This window comes from Scatophagus argus, chromosome 21, assembly GCF_020382885.2.
Source record: "Scatophagus argus isolate fScaArg1 chromosome 21, fScaArg1.pri, whole genome shotgun sequence".
NCBI classification, from domain to species: domain Eukaryota; kingdom Metazoa; phylum Chordata; class Actinopteri; family Scatophagidae; genus Scatophagus; species Scatophagus argus.
Genome location: NC_058513.1, coordinates 9,194,365 through 9,209,503, shown reverse-complemented (window position 1 = coordinate 9,209,503; position 15,139 = coordinate 9,194,365). Strand labels below are relative to the sequence as shown.

The following is a 15,139-nucleotide window of genomic DNA, read 5'->3' as shown; positions in this document are numbered from 1 at the left end:
TATCAACATAAAGTGAGTATGGCGGCTTCAAGTATGTTTTGACTAGAATAACTTTATCTAGTTCAGAATGAAAATTTGATTATACTCATACTGCAATACAAACGGGGATTCAGAGGTGAATCAAGGCACACAGAGAACACAGAAGATAATGGGAGAAGATGAAAAGAACAGGAACAAGTTAAGTTTTAAGATGTTGGGAGAAGAGGGAGGAACAGAGAGAAAGCTCTCAACAATGCATCCTTGAGGAATTCCTTTATCTCTGCGCCTGTTTGATTGGACCGTCACGGAGTCTGTCACCATCGCCTGTAAAGTCCTGCTGACATTTCCTTCAGCAGTTGAGTGTGTGTGAATAGCACGTACCAGACTCACCTTTGAAAACACAATGTCATTGACATAGTTCCCATGTCAGAAAGGAGAGTGGCAGCATAGCCGGAATACCAGTGATGCCAAGACACCAGTTGCAAGACATGCCGACCTTTTCAAGCTCATAAGTAAGAGATGGCATTACGGATCGGCACTGGCAAAGCAGCTACCAGGTAGCACTCTCAGCGCCGGATGGCACCCATGACTGAGAGCTGATAATGCCAACATGTTGACCATCTGGCAGATCAGTGTAATTTATCACCATGCCATAGGTCAGTCGCTCTCAGCCAGGTGTTTGGACCCCTTTCCCAGGGGGTTTGAAGGTAATTTGTTGGGGTTGTGGTATTAATGGAATTAAAAAATTAATTTGTGGACTATGTAAATGTATTATTCCTTTGATAACCTTGTTTTGTGTAATAAGTCGTGGATGAGCTGTTCACCTTTCTGCATATGGAGCCTGTGACCAGAGGTCTGAACATTGCTTTGCCTTGAGGGGTCACAATCCAAAAGTCTTGACAGGCACTGGCATACATACTGTTACATCAACACTAGGCATTTAAAAGGTGTTTCAACAGTTGATATGTTGAGCTGATATAGAGTCCAATGTGAGTTATAATACCTTGAAGCTTTGACTTGTATTGCCACATTCAGCTTGATGAATTTCTGCTGCTGTTTTCCAAAGCCAGAATCTAAACCTGTTTGCTGACATGTAAAGTCAAAATGAAACCAACATTGATTTTAACCTGAAGTTGAAGATTTTTGGGGGTTTTTTTACCTCTGGTAGCACATTTTAATTCAAATCAGCAGAATTTGGGAAGCCACCATTTGCTTTATGGAGATAAACTGACAAGCTGTAAACAAGAAGAGAGAAGAGAACTGGCTTTTATTAATGTTTTTTGAGTTTATACGTCCAGACCCTTTGGCCTTGCTGCACCTTAGCATTTGTCTGCAAGGCCAGTGATTATTTTTAGAAACTTAAACTCTTACAGTGAATTCAAGAACAAGCTTCCCAAGGTCCATGTGCTGAATCAAATGTCATATTCCCCTCTTTTCTTTCCCCCCTCCTGTCTCTTGCCCACCCATCTCTTCCTCCAGGGCTGACACTGCCAAGATGACGCAGCCCATGAGGGGGGATCAGGCCCACCAGCCAGCTCCGGCCCGCAAGTCAGCCAGCCTGTCCTCGCCAAGCGCGGCTCGCCGCTTATACCGCAACTTGTCTGGAAAGTTCCGTGCGGGCACCAATCCCCCTGGCCTGGAGGACAGTGTGGTGTCAGGACGGGGAGGAGACAAGGACAGGCTGCGCAAAACCACCATAGTAAGTCAGAGAGAGAAAGAGAAGGAAAAACTAATAAGCCCTGGAACATTGTATTCTAAAAATAGTCAGGAAAAGCATATAGGCTCGGATAGTAGGAGAACCTTAGGTGGTGACATCATACACCAGCCCATCTAATTACTGTAGAACAAGATATGTAATATATTGTGAAAAAAATTCCGCATATGTACACTTTCTTTTTATCACAGTTCCAGAGTAATGAAGCATTGTTTGAGGCAGTGGAGCACCAGGAGTTGGACTTGGTGCAGTTGCTTCTGTCCCAGTACAGTCTGGAGGAGCTGGACCTGAACACCCCTAACAGTGAGGGCCTCCTTCCCCTTGATATCGCTATCATGACCAACAACGTGCCAATGGCCAAGTTACTGCTGCGAGCTGGTGCCAAAGAGAGCCCCCACTGTGAGTAGAGGAACACAACATACCCATTGCAGGGGTATGGAGGACATTGCAGAAAACCTACTGTGGGTGCGGTGCAATGTGTGGTTGTGATGTAAAGCATATTCTTTATAGTTTAATTTCTTCATTTTACTGCAAAGTGCTAACACCCACAAATTGGCATGTGTTCATTTTCTTACTTTTTAGCACAATGCAGTCAGACTCAAAACATATTTTAGAGGGAAGTCACTCAAAAGTGTTAAAAACTACTGTTAAGCCTATTGTCCATACAATCACACAAAGATAATCATTACATAGAACTGAGTTTAGTAGAACATATCCAGAATCTCTTCTGGGGTCACCGCCATGGATGTTTACTATTAAGAATAAGGTTTCTCGCGTTTCTCCCATGTTTTCTGATCCTTTAGCCAATCAAATCTTGTGTGATATGTGGAATAACTCAAAGTTACTTCCATCAATCACAGCTTGTATCGTTTATAAATTATTTTGGGAGTCAGCCTAAAACCACATCTCTCACTTACTGACAGACCTGGAATGTCTTTTTTTTTCTTTCCTACGTAGAATCCAATACTGCCGCTCAGAGCTAATACCAGACAGGGTTTGTTTGGGTTTCAATAGTCACTCTGTGAGAATCAACGACTGTCGCTGTGAAAGCCACGACAACATCAGTTGCCGCCAAAGCAACCGCAGGTGTTGCCCAAAGCAACGACGCACACATAACTCAAAACACCGTCTCTTATCATGCATACCAGCAATGCGTTCATCCACATGCTGTTGTTAAACTCACACATCTTTCTGTTTTCTGCTGTCAGTGAAAACAAATTAAAGGCGATGAAGGGGTGGTAATAAAAATGCAATATTAGTCATCTTTGTAAGCACTTTTCACTGTCTGTGATCTGCTGAGCCTCTGCTCCCTTCCTCTGTTAATGATTAGAACTCGACAGTAAGGCTCCTAGGCTTGTTTGTGTTTGCACTTGCACACACACACACACTTCTCCAGAGCTGAGCCAGACATTTTATAAAGGTATCATTAAATTGAAAACACTTGAATGGAAAGTGATGTTTACTGAAGTTTGCTCTTTGATTGTGTTTTCTCTCTCTCTCTCTCTCTCCAGAACTCAAATAACTCATGATAGAGTGTGTAGGCGCGCATGTGTGTGTGTGTGTGTGTGTGTGTGTGTGTGTGTGTGTGTGTGCGTGTGTGCTCATGCACCAGAGAAAGAAAGGGAGAGAACAACAGCACATAAGGAGAGTAAAGGCTCTCTGTAAGCATGTACTAATCAAACTCCATCTGAGGAGGATTGACTTCAAAGACGCTGCAGAGTTTTCATTTAGCTTTGAAAGGAACTGATTTGATGTGTATTGATATTGCCACGCTTGACTTCATTTTGATTACCAGAGGGACAGACAAAGACAATCGCACAAATTCACAAAAGCAACTTCATATCCCCATTATAAATACCTCGGTGGCTGACAAATCCACATCAGTGTGCTGTGGAAGTTCACAGCCTTGATGTGAAATAAGGACAAATCAAGACACACATACACAATGGTGACAGCATCTGGACCAGTTTCTTGGCCTGGAAGGGACTTGAAATGTAAATCAAAATGGACCTTTAGCAGTTATTTCCATCTGTCCAGGAGTCCAAGTCCAAGGATCGTCAGTAAAAATCATAACCCCAACCTTAAAACCCAACCTAGACCCTTATATTGCTTCTTTTAAAAAGTGACAAATGCCTTTAAGTGTTCACACGAGTGGCTGAAAAGAACAACAAAAAAACTGACACCCAAAAGAGACACTCAGATTCAAAGAGAAGCTCACAGCCACTGTGGAGACACGGAGAGAGCCGCAGAATTAAACACCCAGATGGACATTTTGACACGGGGCTTTAAACTTACTGTCAACAGTGGAATCTAACGCTCAACAGTGGAATCTACAATGAACAAACACAGACCACACAGACTAAACACAGACACACACCAGTCCCAAACACTCCAAGAATGACCAGCCACCAAAGAAGAAGTACAGTACAGCTACTGTCCTTTGTGACCTCAACAGCTTTACATTAGCTCTTGTATACTTTTATTTACAGTGATCTGTACATGTGATCATGTTGGCTATTTTAGGTGAAATTGGTTCTGAGTATTTGATCTCTGCATCTGCCCACCACCAGCCGCTATCATGGCCAGAGTTTGAATATTTTCATTGGGTGTTACATCTCATCTACGATCGCGATGTGTTTTTGTTTAAGTAAACATCAATGTTCATTGTTTTAGTAACACCCAGAAAAACATTCCTCTGATGGCGGCTGTGTGAGGCTGCGGCATATGATAAAAATAGATCAGTGATATAAATTTTTCCACAGGTTTTGCAGAAAAATAGTTTTACAGTGGCAGTTTAAAATGATTCCTATGCATGTTCCCACCATTTTGTGTTCCCTTATAACCGCATATGAAGAATACTCCTCCCTCTCTTGCCCCTCTCGCTTTCATTGCCACATTTTCTGTGTCATTTTCGAGGTGATGTCATCCTTAAAGAGGGACTGCTTAGTTAAATGAAGTTTATTGAGGAATCTGCCACAGCATTTTGGCAAACAAAGACATTAAAAAGAGCAGCCTGCAAAAGCAATTTGCAGCATTGCAGGCAGAGGGTTTTCTCGCAGTATCTGTGCAGCCATGTGCATTGTTGAGGCACTCGAAAGCAAAACCATCGCTGTTTACCTCTAGTTGACCTTGTAAATAATTATTTGTAATGAACACATGTTTTGTTTCGGAAAATATATACGGTTATATAGTACTACTAGAAATAATACCCCTCATCATGTGAAAAAAAGTGCTTGTTCAGAAGAATTTTCTTTTACTGAAGAATTTTTGGGAACAAACCAAAGAATTACTGGTTCACAGTATCTTGCGTTTTCTCTTTGAATCTTCTCAATTTTATAGTTCAGCATTTCTCAACTTTGAGCTGCATTTACCAACTGACTTCTTTATGCATGAATATAGTGTACCTCGGTGTAAGAAAACTCTTATTTTAGTGTAGTATGCATTGACTTTTCTCTCTCTCTCTCCCTGTCTCTTCTATGCGTTTCTCAGTTGTGAGTCTGGAGGGCCGAGCGGTACACTTAGCCACTTTGGTGCAGGAGGCTGAGCAGCGGGTGTCGGAGCTTCAGGCCCAAGTTGGAAGCGAGGGTCCTGGGGAGCGAGAGGGATCTGACCGGGAGAGGCAGCTAAAGGCCTGGGAATGGAGGCTCCGGCTCTTCCGGCGAATGCAGACGGGCTTTGAGCATGCTAGTAAGGCGTCTGGATGACTTTGATGGTTGTTACTTATTTCCTTGCTGTTCATTTTTGCACCCTATTTCTCTACTGGCATTCTGTCTGGGCTGAGTTAATGGTTTCCACACTGGGAAGCCTCATACACCACTCTGTGTGTGTCTGAGTGTGTGCAAACATAACACGGCTGTATCCCTCCTTTAATTTTTTATAGGCATTTCATGATACGTTTAGTGGCAGAGTCGACAGCCGCCTCTCAAAAGCAGGCACACTCACACGCGCACGCCCCTCCCTTCCACCCAAACCAATCTGCACTTTGATGTAAAAAAAAGTTCCATCTTTGTTATTCCACCTACTCGTGTAGTTTTGCTGGGTAAGTTGTGTGAACATGGATGGAAATTATACTCCACATGTCAGAAAGATGTTCCTGTAATTACATCCGCAATCAATGACATCATCGCTTCTTCTCAGTGATGACTGACAGCAAATTGTGGAGACGGTTGATTACAAATGCAGCGTTGTTGTTTTTTCCATCCATTACTGACTGTGAATTGCTTTAATTTCACATTCATCCATTACTTGACACTTTTTAAGCATTTGCCACTTCTGCAGATGAGCGCTGCATTGTGCAACAGACCAGGAAGACTAAATGATGTCATTAGAGTAAGCTGCCAATTGCATGTGTTTGCTCCATTATAATGGTTACAATGTGCAGCGTCTCCTACACATTGTAATATGATAGTCTGGCTGTTACCTATTTGTCTCCCTAGTTATTTACTCTCAACCTTTCCATCTGTCTGCCTATCCAGAACCTCCAGATGCTCCCAGTGTAGTTCGCCTGTCTGTCAGCAGCAGCACCAGTCTGCGGGTGGACTTCCAGGAACCTCTCTGTGTCAACTCTGCTGTGGTTACCAAGTACAAAGGTCAGCCACCGTGCTCATCCCACTGCTCCATTTAGAACTATGCAATATCACAACATGTATAAAGCTCTGAGGCTAAATGAGAGACAAAACTTTTTAAACATTTTAAATTGGTAAATACCATTTCTTTTTCCTGGAATGTGCAGTTTGTAAGATATGGCTACTTATCTCACTGAACAGAAAAATACAGCCATACAACTTCTGAATTCAATTTTCCGTCTTTTCTTTAAACCAAGGGGAAGCTAAATAGTTAAATCACGGTAAGACTCACTTCATTTGAACGAGATATGCCTAAATAAAATTCAGCGAAACTGACTTGGTTTGACTTGGCTTTCCTCATCACTTCTGATTTGGTCAAAATAAATCCTCATTTAACTGACTAAGATGCTAAAATACAGCTCTCGGTGACTTCACCTCTCCACTGTCCCCCTGGTTGCCGTGTCTCCTCATCCCCAAAGTCATAGTCCTTGTCATTGCTGCTGTGTATCACCGCTGTACTTTATCCCCTGCTGTCAAACTGGACTCCACCGGTCTCCAAGGTTGTGTCCGGACCCGGTCTGGTGTCCCACCGTGTTCACAGTGAGGCTGTGTAACCTAGTTGAGCTGAGCCCTATTGCCTGCGGTTATCCCCCCCACACTTATGATCCGAGGCCACTTATTAGTCGCAAGCTAATTCAGCTATAAGGCCATCAGTACCACAATTAACTTAGCTAATGGCTACAGCTTAAGTTAACTACAGCGGCATAGCAAGCGGCAGCTGGTGCTTACTCTGGTCACATGCTTTGAATTTTACCCGTATTTTCACAGATTTTCTCTTCAAGCTATATATTCATGATACGTTTAAAAGGGTTTCTTTGTTTTTTCTGTGTCTGTCTGCAGTGAGCTGGAGCAGCGCTCCTTCCCTCAGTCCTTTGATGGGTGAGATGGTGGTAGAGGACACCACTTTGCTACAGTGTAACATCACTGGACTCTTTTGTGTAAGTTCTTCTGGGATCCCTGTCTCCACTGTACTGCTTTAGTATCATCATTCAGTCGGCAGGAATCAAGAAGAAATTTTTTCAGAGTCCAAAATAACAGAACTAAATCTCTTATATGGTATGCCATAAAAGGTAATACCTGGAGCAGCTCCACTGATAATAAATACTACACTTGTTTTGAGGGCTTCCTGGATCACATTTATATCCTCCCCTGCAGCACTGTAGCACTGCACATCACACAGTTTTTACATAGCTCCAGTGAAGCAGTCCTATTTCCTGTGTTCCCACCTTAGTCTCTAAGAAGTGCCACATAAAAAAAGATAAAGTCATGCATTATTTGGTCGTATATGGGTGACAGAGGATCACAAAGAATGGCTAAGCCCTAGCTTCTCCAGCTGTTGGCGCTGACCGATAAAAAATTTAGAAACTATTCTCCCACAAAGGCCCCCTATGTTATTTACATGCGAGTTTGCTGAGGCGACATTCAAAGGCATTTCCCGTGTGACTCTTCTTTATTACATATATCAAACACCACAAATTGTAGTCGCCGTCAGTCCCAAATGATGGGTGAGGGGGGGGTGGGGGTGGGGGTATTGGAATTGGAAAAGAGTTTATTTGTTATTTGTTGTAAGACTTGGCTCTTGACCATTCATAAGCAACAGTTGCAAAACAGCCTCTAGTATGATAAAAAGAGCAGCTTGGTAGCCTGCCACCTGATTTATGTTTGGCATTTTTAAGCGGGCATGTAGACAAATGGACGCTCCACTGGTTGTTTGTTATTGTGTTAGAGAACACCCCCCCCCCCCCCCCCCCCCCCCCGCCTTAAGACCCCTGCTGCCAGCCAAATCTCACCCCTGTCACATGACAGGGGTCAAGGCGAGGTCAGGAAGTGTCGGCGACTAGTTTGATTGATCTGGCTGAGAAAGGAGAGACAGAGGCCTGCTGTCTGCGCTCTGGGCACAGAGACAGACAGGGCTTCTAGATAGACCCTTCACCCTCGTCTCTTTCTCACACATGCACACACACACACACACCGTCTTCACCCTAATTTTTAATGATTTTTGTTGTGGGGACTTGCATTTTGTCCCCAAAAGTAAGGTGGGTCCTCGCAACGTGACTGTAAACAAATTTTTGTCCCCACAACTACAGGAATACATGTCTTAACACACTTAGACACATACTAAAATAGGGCAGAGTGGTACCTAGCAACAATTCTATATGGTAATAATATAAACTATATTAAGACGTTGAAAATATAAAGACGTTGTTTAGCTCTTTGTGTTTGGAGAACTTTTGCCTTAAATGTCATTATGTCCTGTCCTTGCAGGGGACCTACTACTATGTCCAGGTGTCAGCCTATAACATGAAGGGCTGGGGGCCTCCACAAGTCTCCACCCCTGCCTGTGCTGCACCTTCCAGTAAGTCTCCATTGTGCGTACGCATATGCGTTTGTTCGTGTGTGCGTGCGTGACATAAAGCAAAATACAATGCTTCCAAGTTAGCAACCATACCAGACCCCCTGAAGCATTTTGGCTGCATGGACGATACCACGTCTAAGAGCTTTCCCACATGTAAAAGCACTTGGACGTCGCATCATTTCACATCCGCACAATCTTAATTTGGTTATTCCAGCGTCATTCAGGCGTTGCTTTGACATCATTAGGGGGGTGACAGCTGGACCCTCCTTGGCCAGCAAGCTGGGTGGGTTTTGGGACCCCCTCCGCGGACGTCAGTGTGTGTGTAACCATAGCCTCAGGATGGTGTTTGAGGCTGGCTGGCAGAAGAAGCTGCCTGGGTTCAGCCAAGAAGTTAACCGTGAAGTCATGTGCAACAACAGCTGAGGTGTTGACTCACCGCAGCAGTTCTGACCCTCTTTCTTTCTTTCTTTCTTTCTATCTATCTATTTGTCTGTCTGTCTAACTATCTACCTAACTATATCTGTGTATGTCAGTTTATTTCCAAGGTTTTTCTAGTTGCATATTAAGCGGCACAAGATGACTTATTAAAGATTGCATGTTGTTTTATAAGCAAATGAATTCATTAATGTGAGTTAATTAATTCAGTGCATTGATTTATGAGATGGGCTTGCTGTTTGTGTGCAGCATATAAATTCTTCATAGTTGGTACCCCTTTACTGTAAGAGAGTGAACATAGGTACTGTGATTATGTGCGTGTTGGCACACTTAGGGCACATCTGGGGAACATATGAACATGTTTGTCTTCATCAGCACACCGTGTTTTTCACCAAGTGTATGTGTGTGTGCGTCTTCATTTTTGGAGACTGGGCTTTCCCTCTCTTTTTTTCTACTGTCCACCTCCCTCCCTCCCTCTCTCGGAGCTAATTTCGATGTTGCGTGTTTGTGTTTTCCATTTGGGCCTACCACTGGAAATATTTGCATGTCTGTGCTGTAGCACGCGGCGCGGCCCCAACAGTGGGGGCCTTATGCCGGGCCGTGGACGCCCATTAAAGGGCCCGCTTGTCCTGTCGGGACAGGCACCTTTCCGGGAATAGAGCTCACCGTGTTTCAGCCCCACGCACCCCCCGGGGGGCTCCAGGAGAGGGAGTTGGGGTGGTGGTTGATGGTGGTGGTGAGGGGGGTTATCGCTGACACATCCACCAGTGAGCAAGCAAAGATGCTGGCTGACTAACACAGTAGGCAGAAGGTGCTGAAGGATCATTTTCTGCAGAGATGGTCATCTATGAGAAGAAAAGGGAAAGTATGTGTTTGTGTGTGTGTGTGTGTTTGTAATAGAATGAACAGAAAGTATCAGTGATAAGGAGTGTGTGTTTATGATTGGGAAGGAAAGAAAACACAAAGATACAGATGCACAAGTCCCAGCAGAAACAGTCAGAGATAGGGGATGTTTTAGCTGTAGATTGAGTCTTTTGCTTTTGGTGGCATAGCAGGTTGTGTCATCGTTGTGCCAGCCCAAGAATTTTTGGGTTCCCAATCAGAACTTGACTAAACCCAGTCCCCAGACTAACCTTGCGTCCTTGAGTCCCACTGATTTATGTGCCAACATTGTGTGTTCATACAATACTCAAAGTGTCATCATCATTAGCCAAGTTTAATCTAGATGACTGCTATTTTAACTACATTAAAAGAAAGAAAACATTAACAACAGTATTAACCTGTATTTTGTGTATTAAATAACGCTGGGAGCCTGCTGCTGAGTAGTGCAATTCTGAGGCATGCTTCAAATGAAATGACGTTTTCCATAAACGTTTAAACATGAAGTCCAGTTTATTTTCATCTAACCAAAGTTACTTTTGCATAGTCCATAGATGCAGGTTCACCATTTTCAAATAAACATTGTTCTACCCCACTAGCAACCTGTCCATAATAGAAATCTTACAAAGCTTGCAAGCAAGGAAAATGACTGACCATAAACCAAAGAGTGTTGGTCTGAAAGCTTGGCTTAGAAGAAAATGGAGATTTTTTTGTAGAAGTGTCATTTGAAAATATTGGAAGTTGTGTGAATTGTCTGAAAAGACAATACCCAATATTTGACCATGGACAAAGATACAGCAGGTAGTCCCACATATCAGCAAACCCATGTTAAAATGCCAAAGAATGTATAGTTATATTGAATAAATCTTGGCTACAACTGGCAATGTCGCAGAAACCAAACTGTTCTAACAGGTCAGAGGCTTTACTAAGGCACAGCAGTGGTTTGAGCTAAATGTCAGCGTGGCCATAATGAAATTGTAAACAAACTGATGTTGATAATCTTATTTTTACATGTTAGCATAATACAACATCACAGCTCAGGCTGATGGCAGTGTTAATACTTTTCCAGGTGTGTAAGTACTGGAAAGATTTAAATTTTGACCTGCTAATGGCGATACATGAGAAGTTCAACCATCCAACTGTTTTTGAGACATTTAGCAAAACATTTTTTTTTTTATCACAATCCATTTGCTTTATTATTGAGGTACTTCTTTGTGATGTATTGACCAGCTGACACACCAACAATGTCATCCACAGAGCCACTAGCATGACTACAAAGTCGTCTTGCAGCTCGGGCATAACAGCAAAGTGTACAGTATAGCTTAAAAGATCTGTCTATGAATTTTGCTAACGCAGACGTCACATAGTCACATTTCTTTCTGACCTCTGTCCACAGGCTGGAGGGATATCGATGGTCGTGCTCCACGTCAGAGAGGCCAGAAGGAGGCACTAGACCAGCTACTTGGACAGATAAAAGAAGCTCACCGCCACTGTGTCTGCCATGGTATCAACAAGTTTTTGATCGATTTGCTGGCCGTGTTTACCTAAAGACTGAACAGTAATATGAGACCTTTAACGACTTGCATGGTTAACCCCTGGGGAAACACAAACCCCAAAATCTGGTGGTGATGGTGACTTGATGTACTCATTGAATTACTCATGAGTCCATGTTATATCACCCTAAATGTTTTAAACTGGCGTCAGGTTCAACTGTGGAAGTATATACAGCAAAGTCTTAGATAGAATAACAACCCTGAAACTCTGTGACCACAAATATGCTTGACCCTAACCATAGCGACAGTCTTTGCTACAGATATCAGTTGAAGCAAAGTGCAGAAGCTGACGTGAAATGCAGCCTGAGCTGTGGTATGAGCTTTTGACATTAACCCGAGCTTCTGTCGTTTTCACTACGCATGTCACATTTTAAACAAACACATCTGAATTTTTAGCCACCGTCTAGTTCATGTTTCAGAAATATTCTTGGCGTAAACAAACATGAGCAATGGACGTTCCAACTCGCAGGTGTAACACGTCTCACCAATTGCTGTGTTTCATCTCACCTTGACAGACACTTTACAATCTCAGGCTCGACAAGTACTTTGGGGGCCATACACCCTAAGACAGCGTGCCACCTCAAAAATAATACCCTCCCCTCTGTCTCAACAACCCCCTCCCCTGACTCCCTTATGCGTCTTTCCATGACTCAGCCTTTCCTCTGCTGAAAACCTCTCTCTTTGTGACAAAATGCAGATCAACTCCTCTCACACTCGGGCTGTTTATATCCCCAAACACTGCAGGCTGTAAGCTGGTCCCATAAGTGTCAAAACCTGTCCACACTGACTCTTTTACTTGACGGCAAACTGCATTTAGCATTGAGCGAGTTCTCCCTTTTTCTTCACACAGCCACGTGCCCAAACACACTCACCCAGTTACTATTGTCTACTGTGGCCAGACCATATTTGCAATAAGGCGAGACGCGGTATAATAGTCAGTATTGAGTGGCTCTGGGTTCTTCAGACGGCGACTGATTGAGCTTGAGAGTTCAGGCACGGTAGCTAAGGTGGAGTGTGCCAGGGTCATGTTTGTTATTCCTGTAAGAGACGAGTCCTGGGCTGGAGTCGGGAGAGGGCATAAATTAACACTGACTACTACTACTGCCTGACCCCCACCCCCTACCCCCTCATAGCCCGCCAGTCGTCCTGTCTACTGTCCATACATATACACACATAAAGACAGACAGGCGCACACATAGATACACATGTACATGAACACACACAAATATTCAAGTACATGCTCCCTCTTTCAACTCTGACTCTCTCCCACACGTCCATGTACGCACCCCCATCGCAGCCCAGCTTATAGCCCGCGCCACATTCTCCCTCTTGTCCAAACACTATTAATTAAACTGTGAAAGAGGCCTTGACTAACACAGGCACCCCAGCAGTCGGCCCTGCTTGTCTGTCTTACTCAGTGTCAAACAGGGACTGAGGCCAGGAGGACTGGAGCTGAACAGACTAGCGAGTAAAAGAGAAATTTGGTGAGGTGAGAGGGGTCGAGGGGCACTGTTTTTTCATGTTACTCCACCTCGACTCGTCCACCTGAAGAGAAAATTAGTTCTTTTCGAGTCCTGAATGGGGGGATTTATTGACTTTAAGTGGCCCGGGGCTGGAGTAAGATCACCTGGGAGGGGAGGAGAGGGAATCTGTGAAGGGTTTGGGACCCGGGGTTTCTAATGAGTTGGGAGGTACGTTATCTCACCAACGGGCGCCCACACAAACACACATACATACATATATACACACACACCTCCCTCTCTCACCTCCAACCCCCTTCAGGCCCACTAAAAATAAACATGTCCCCACAGACTTAACTGACCTCCCTGTCAGTGAGTGGCAAAGGGTTAAGACTTATACAGACACACACACACACACAAATTACTGCAGCTCCTTGGCTCCACTCGTATGGCTGTAGCTCAAGACATGCCATGCTTCAGCAGCTGTAGTATATGCAGGTAAACACACGCACACATACATATACACACAGTTAGTGTCCCCCTGGGATTTGAAAACTAGTGGTTCCCTCAAGGCCCATAGTCTGCTGTTGGCAGTCAGCATGACTGTCAAATGGTGCCACGCCACTGGAGCACATGAAATGTCGAAAAACATTCCACTCCGACCGTGTTGTTGGACATGTCAGGGTGGTTGTCAATTAGGTAACGGCCTGTCACTGGAAGAGAGGTTTCTAGAGTGTGTCAGGACAGAGGTGTTCATTGGTGCAATGAAGAAAATCAGACAGGCAGTCAGAGTCGAGCCACAACTTCTCACAAGTTCAATGACGTTACGCATCGAGAACCACAGAATATTCATTCTAAAGAGGTAATCTGGCTCATTTATTCTGTTGTCATGGAATTAAGAAAATCCTTTCTGTTTTCTGTGTCTTGTCCACACAGAACAGTGCAAAGCTCCACCACAAGGGAGGAAGCACTCAGTCTCGAAAAGCCTGCGCCACCTCTTCCAACCCACCAGCAAATTTGTTAAAAGCTTGAAAAGGTAGATGATGTTATTGTCCAGCCTTTCTATGTGAAAGATTGATGTAGTTGTGCACAAGTAGTAGACTTTTGATATGAAATGCATTGTAATTACTGTCTGTATGGCAAATTTAGTCATTTATATTTTCAGTGAGTATTTGTTTCACTTACCCGTCCAGTGCTGTCGTGTTTTTACTCTAATACCTGTACTTTGTGTCCCTCTCCAGAGGTCTCTATCTGACATCCATATTGTACAGAGATGATAACGTGTTGGTGACTTCAGAGGACCAGATTCCTATTGTGGAGGTTGAAGATTCCTACTCCAGCTCCCTCATGCAGGACTTTCTCTGGTTTACCAAGGTATCCACCAGCAACCTTTGATTTATTTCTTGGAAAATGCATACAGAATATAGTGATAACAAACCATAAACTGATGTTTGCTACCAAATACATTTGAAAAACCTTTTGTGTATGTTCCAGGTGTCGTATCTATGGGAGGAGATTCCCTGGCTGCAGCAGTGTCTCAGTCCTTCCCAGTCGTCCTGCTCTTGTACCCTGCAGACGCGTCTCAAGATGCTGCAGGCTGTCTCCCAGCTGCAGGTAGAACGGAGATCAGTAGATTTACCTTAACCATCACAAACTATTGCAACTGAGTCTTTTAAGTTGTGCATTAAACAGAGTGAAAACCACTGAACAGCATTACAGTCATTAACTCCTGTCTGTTCTCAGGGAATGCTGGGGACCCAGGACCTTGGTCAGGTGTATTTTGAGCCAATCAAAGACAAGCATGGTAATGCTCTGCTGGTGCTCCTGAAGGACATGAATGCCTGTCCCAACCTGGATGGGGTTCGCTGGACGCAGCTTTGCAAACTTCAACTCCAGCGCAAGTCCATCTCGTCACCTGAAGAGCCCACTGCCTTGGACATGCTACTCATCACACTCCATGTGAGTCCTGCGCGGGCAGTGATTGGAAGTTAGTTCAGTTTTGGAAAACTGGTTTTGTTTTGGAGACAGCCTGCTTCCACAGCAGTTAGGAATGGTAGTAGGGTTTGTCAGCAGTGGTTGTGGTTTTTATCAGGCTCAGTCTTTGCATTTTTTGTTACCCAGAGATTTAGCAAGATGAA

The 15,139-nt window shown here is 43.9% G+C and overlaps 1 protein-coding gene across 1 annotated transcript in view; it reads left to right on the top strand.

Annotated features, from left to right (window-relative positions):
- Positions 1-15,139, top strand: part of LOC124052802 (ankyrin repeat and fibronectin type-III domain-containing protein 1) — a 46,523-nt gene that overhangs the window by 24,053 nt on the left and 7,331 nt on the right. Inside the window, exons 3-13 of the mRNA XM_046377477.1 lie at positions 1,459-1,678; positions 1,885-2,092; positions 5,183-5,380; positions 6,169-6,282; positions 7,159-7,256; positions 8,584-8,674; positions 11,385-11,492; positions 13,938-14,037; positions 14,243-14,375; positions 14,496-14,615; positions 14,745-14,960. Coding sequence (XP_046233433.1) covers positions 1,475-1,678; positions 1,885-2,092; positions 5,183-5,380; positions 6,169-6,282; positions 7,159-7,256; positions 8,584-8,674; positions 11,385-11,492; positions 13,938-14,037; positions 14,243-14,375; positions 14,496-14,615; positions 14,745-14,960 — 1,590 coding nt within the window. The 5' untranslated portion in view covers positions 1,459-1,474. The remainder of the gene's footprint in view (positions 1-1,458; positions 1,679-1,884; positions 2,093-5,182; positions 5,381-6,168; positions 6,283-7,158; positions 7,257-8,583; positions 8,675-11,384; positions 11,493-13,937; positions 14,038-14,242; positions 14,376-14,495; positions 14,616-14,744; positions 14,961-15,139) is intronic.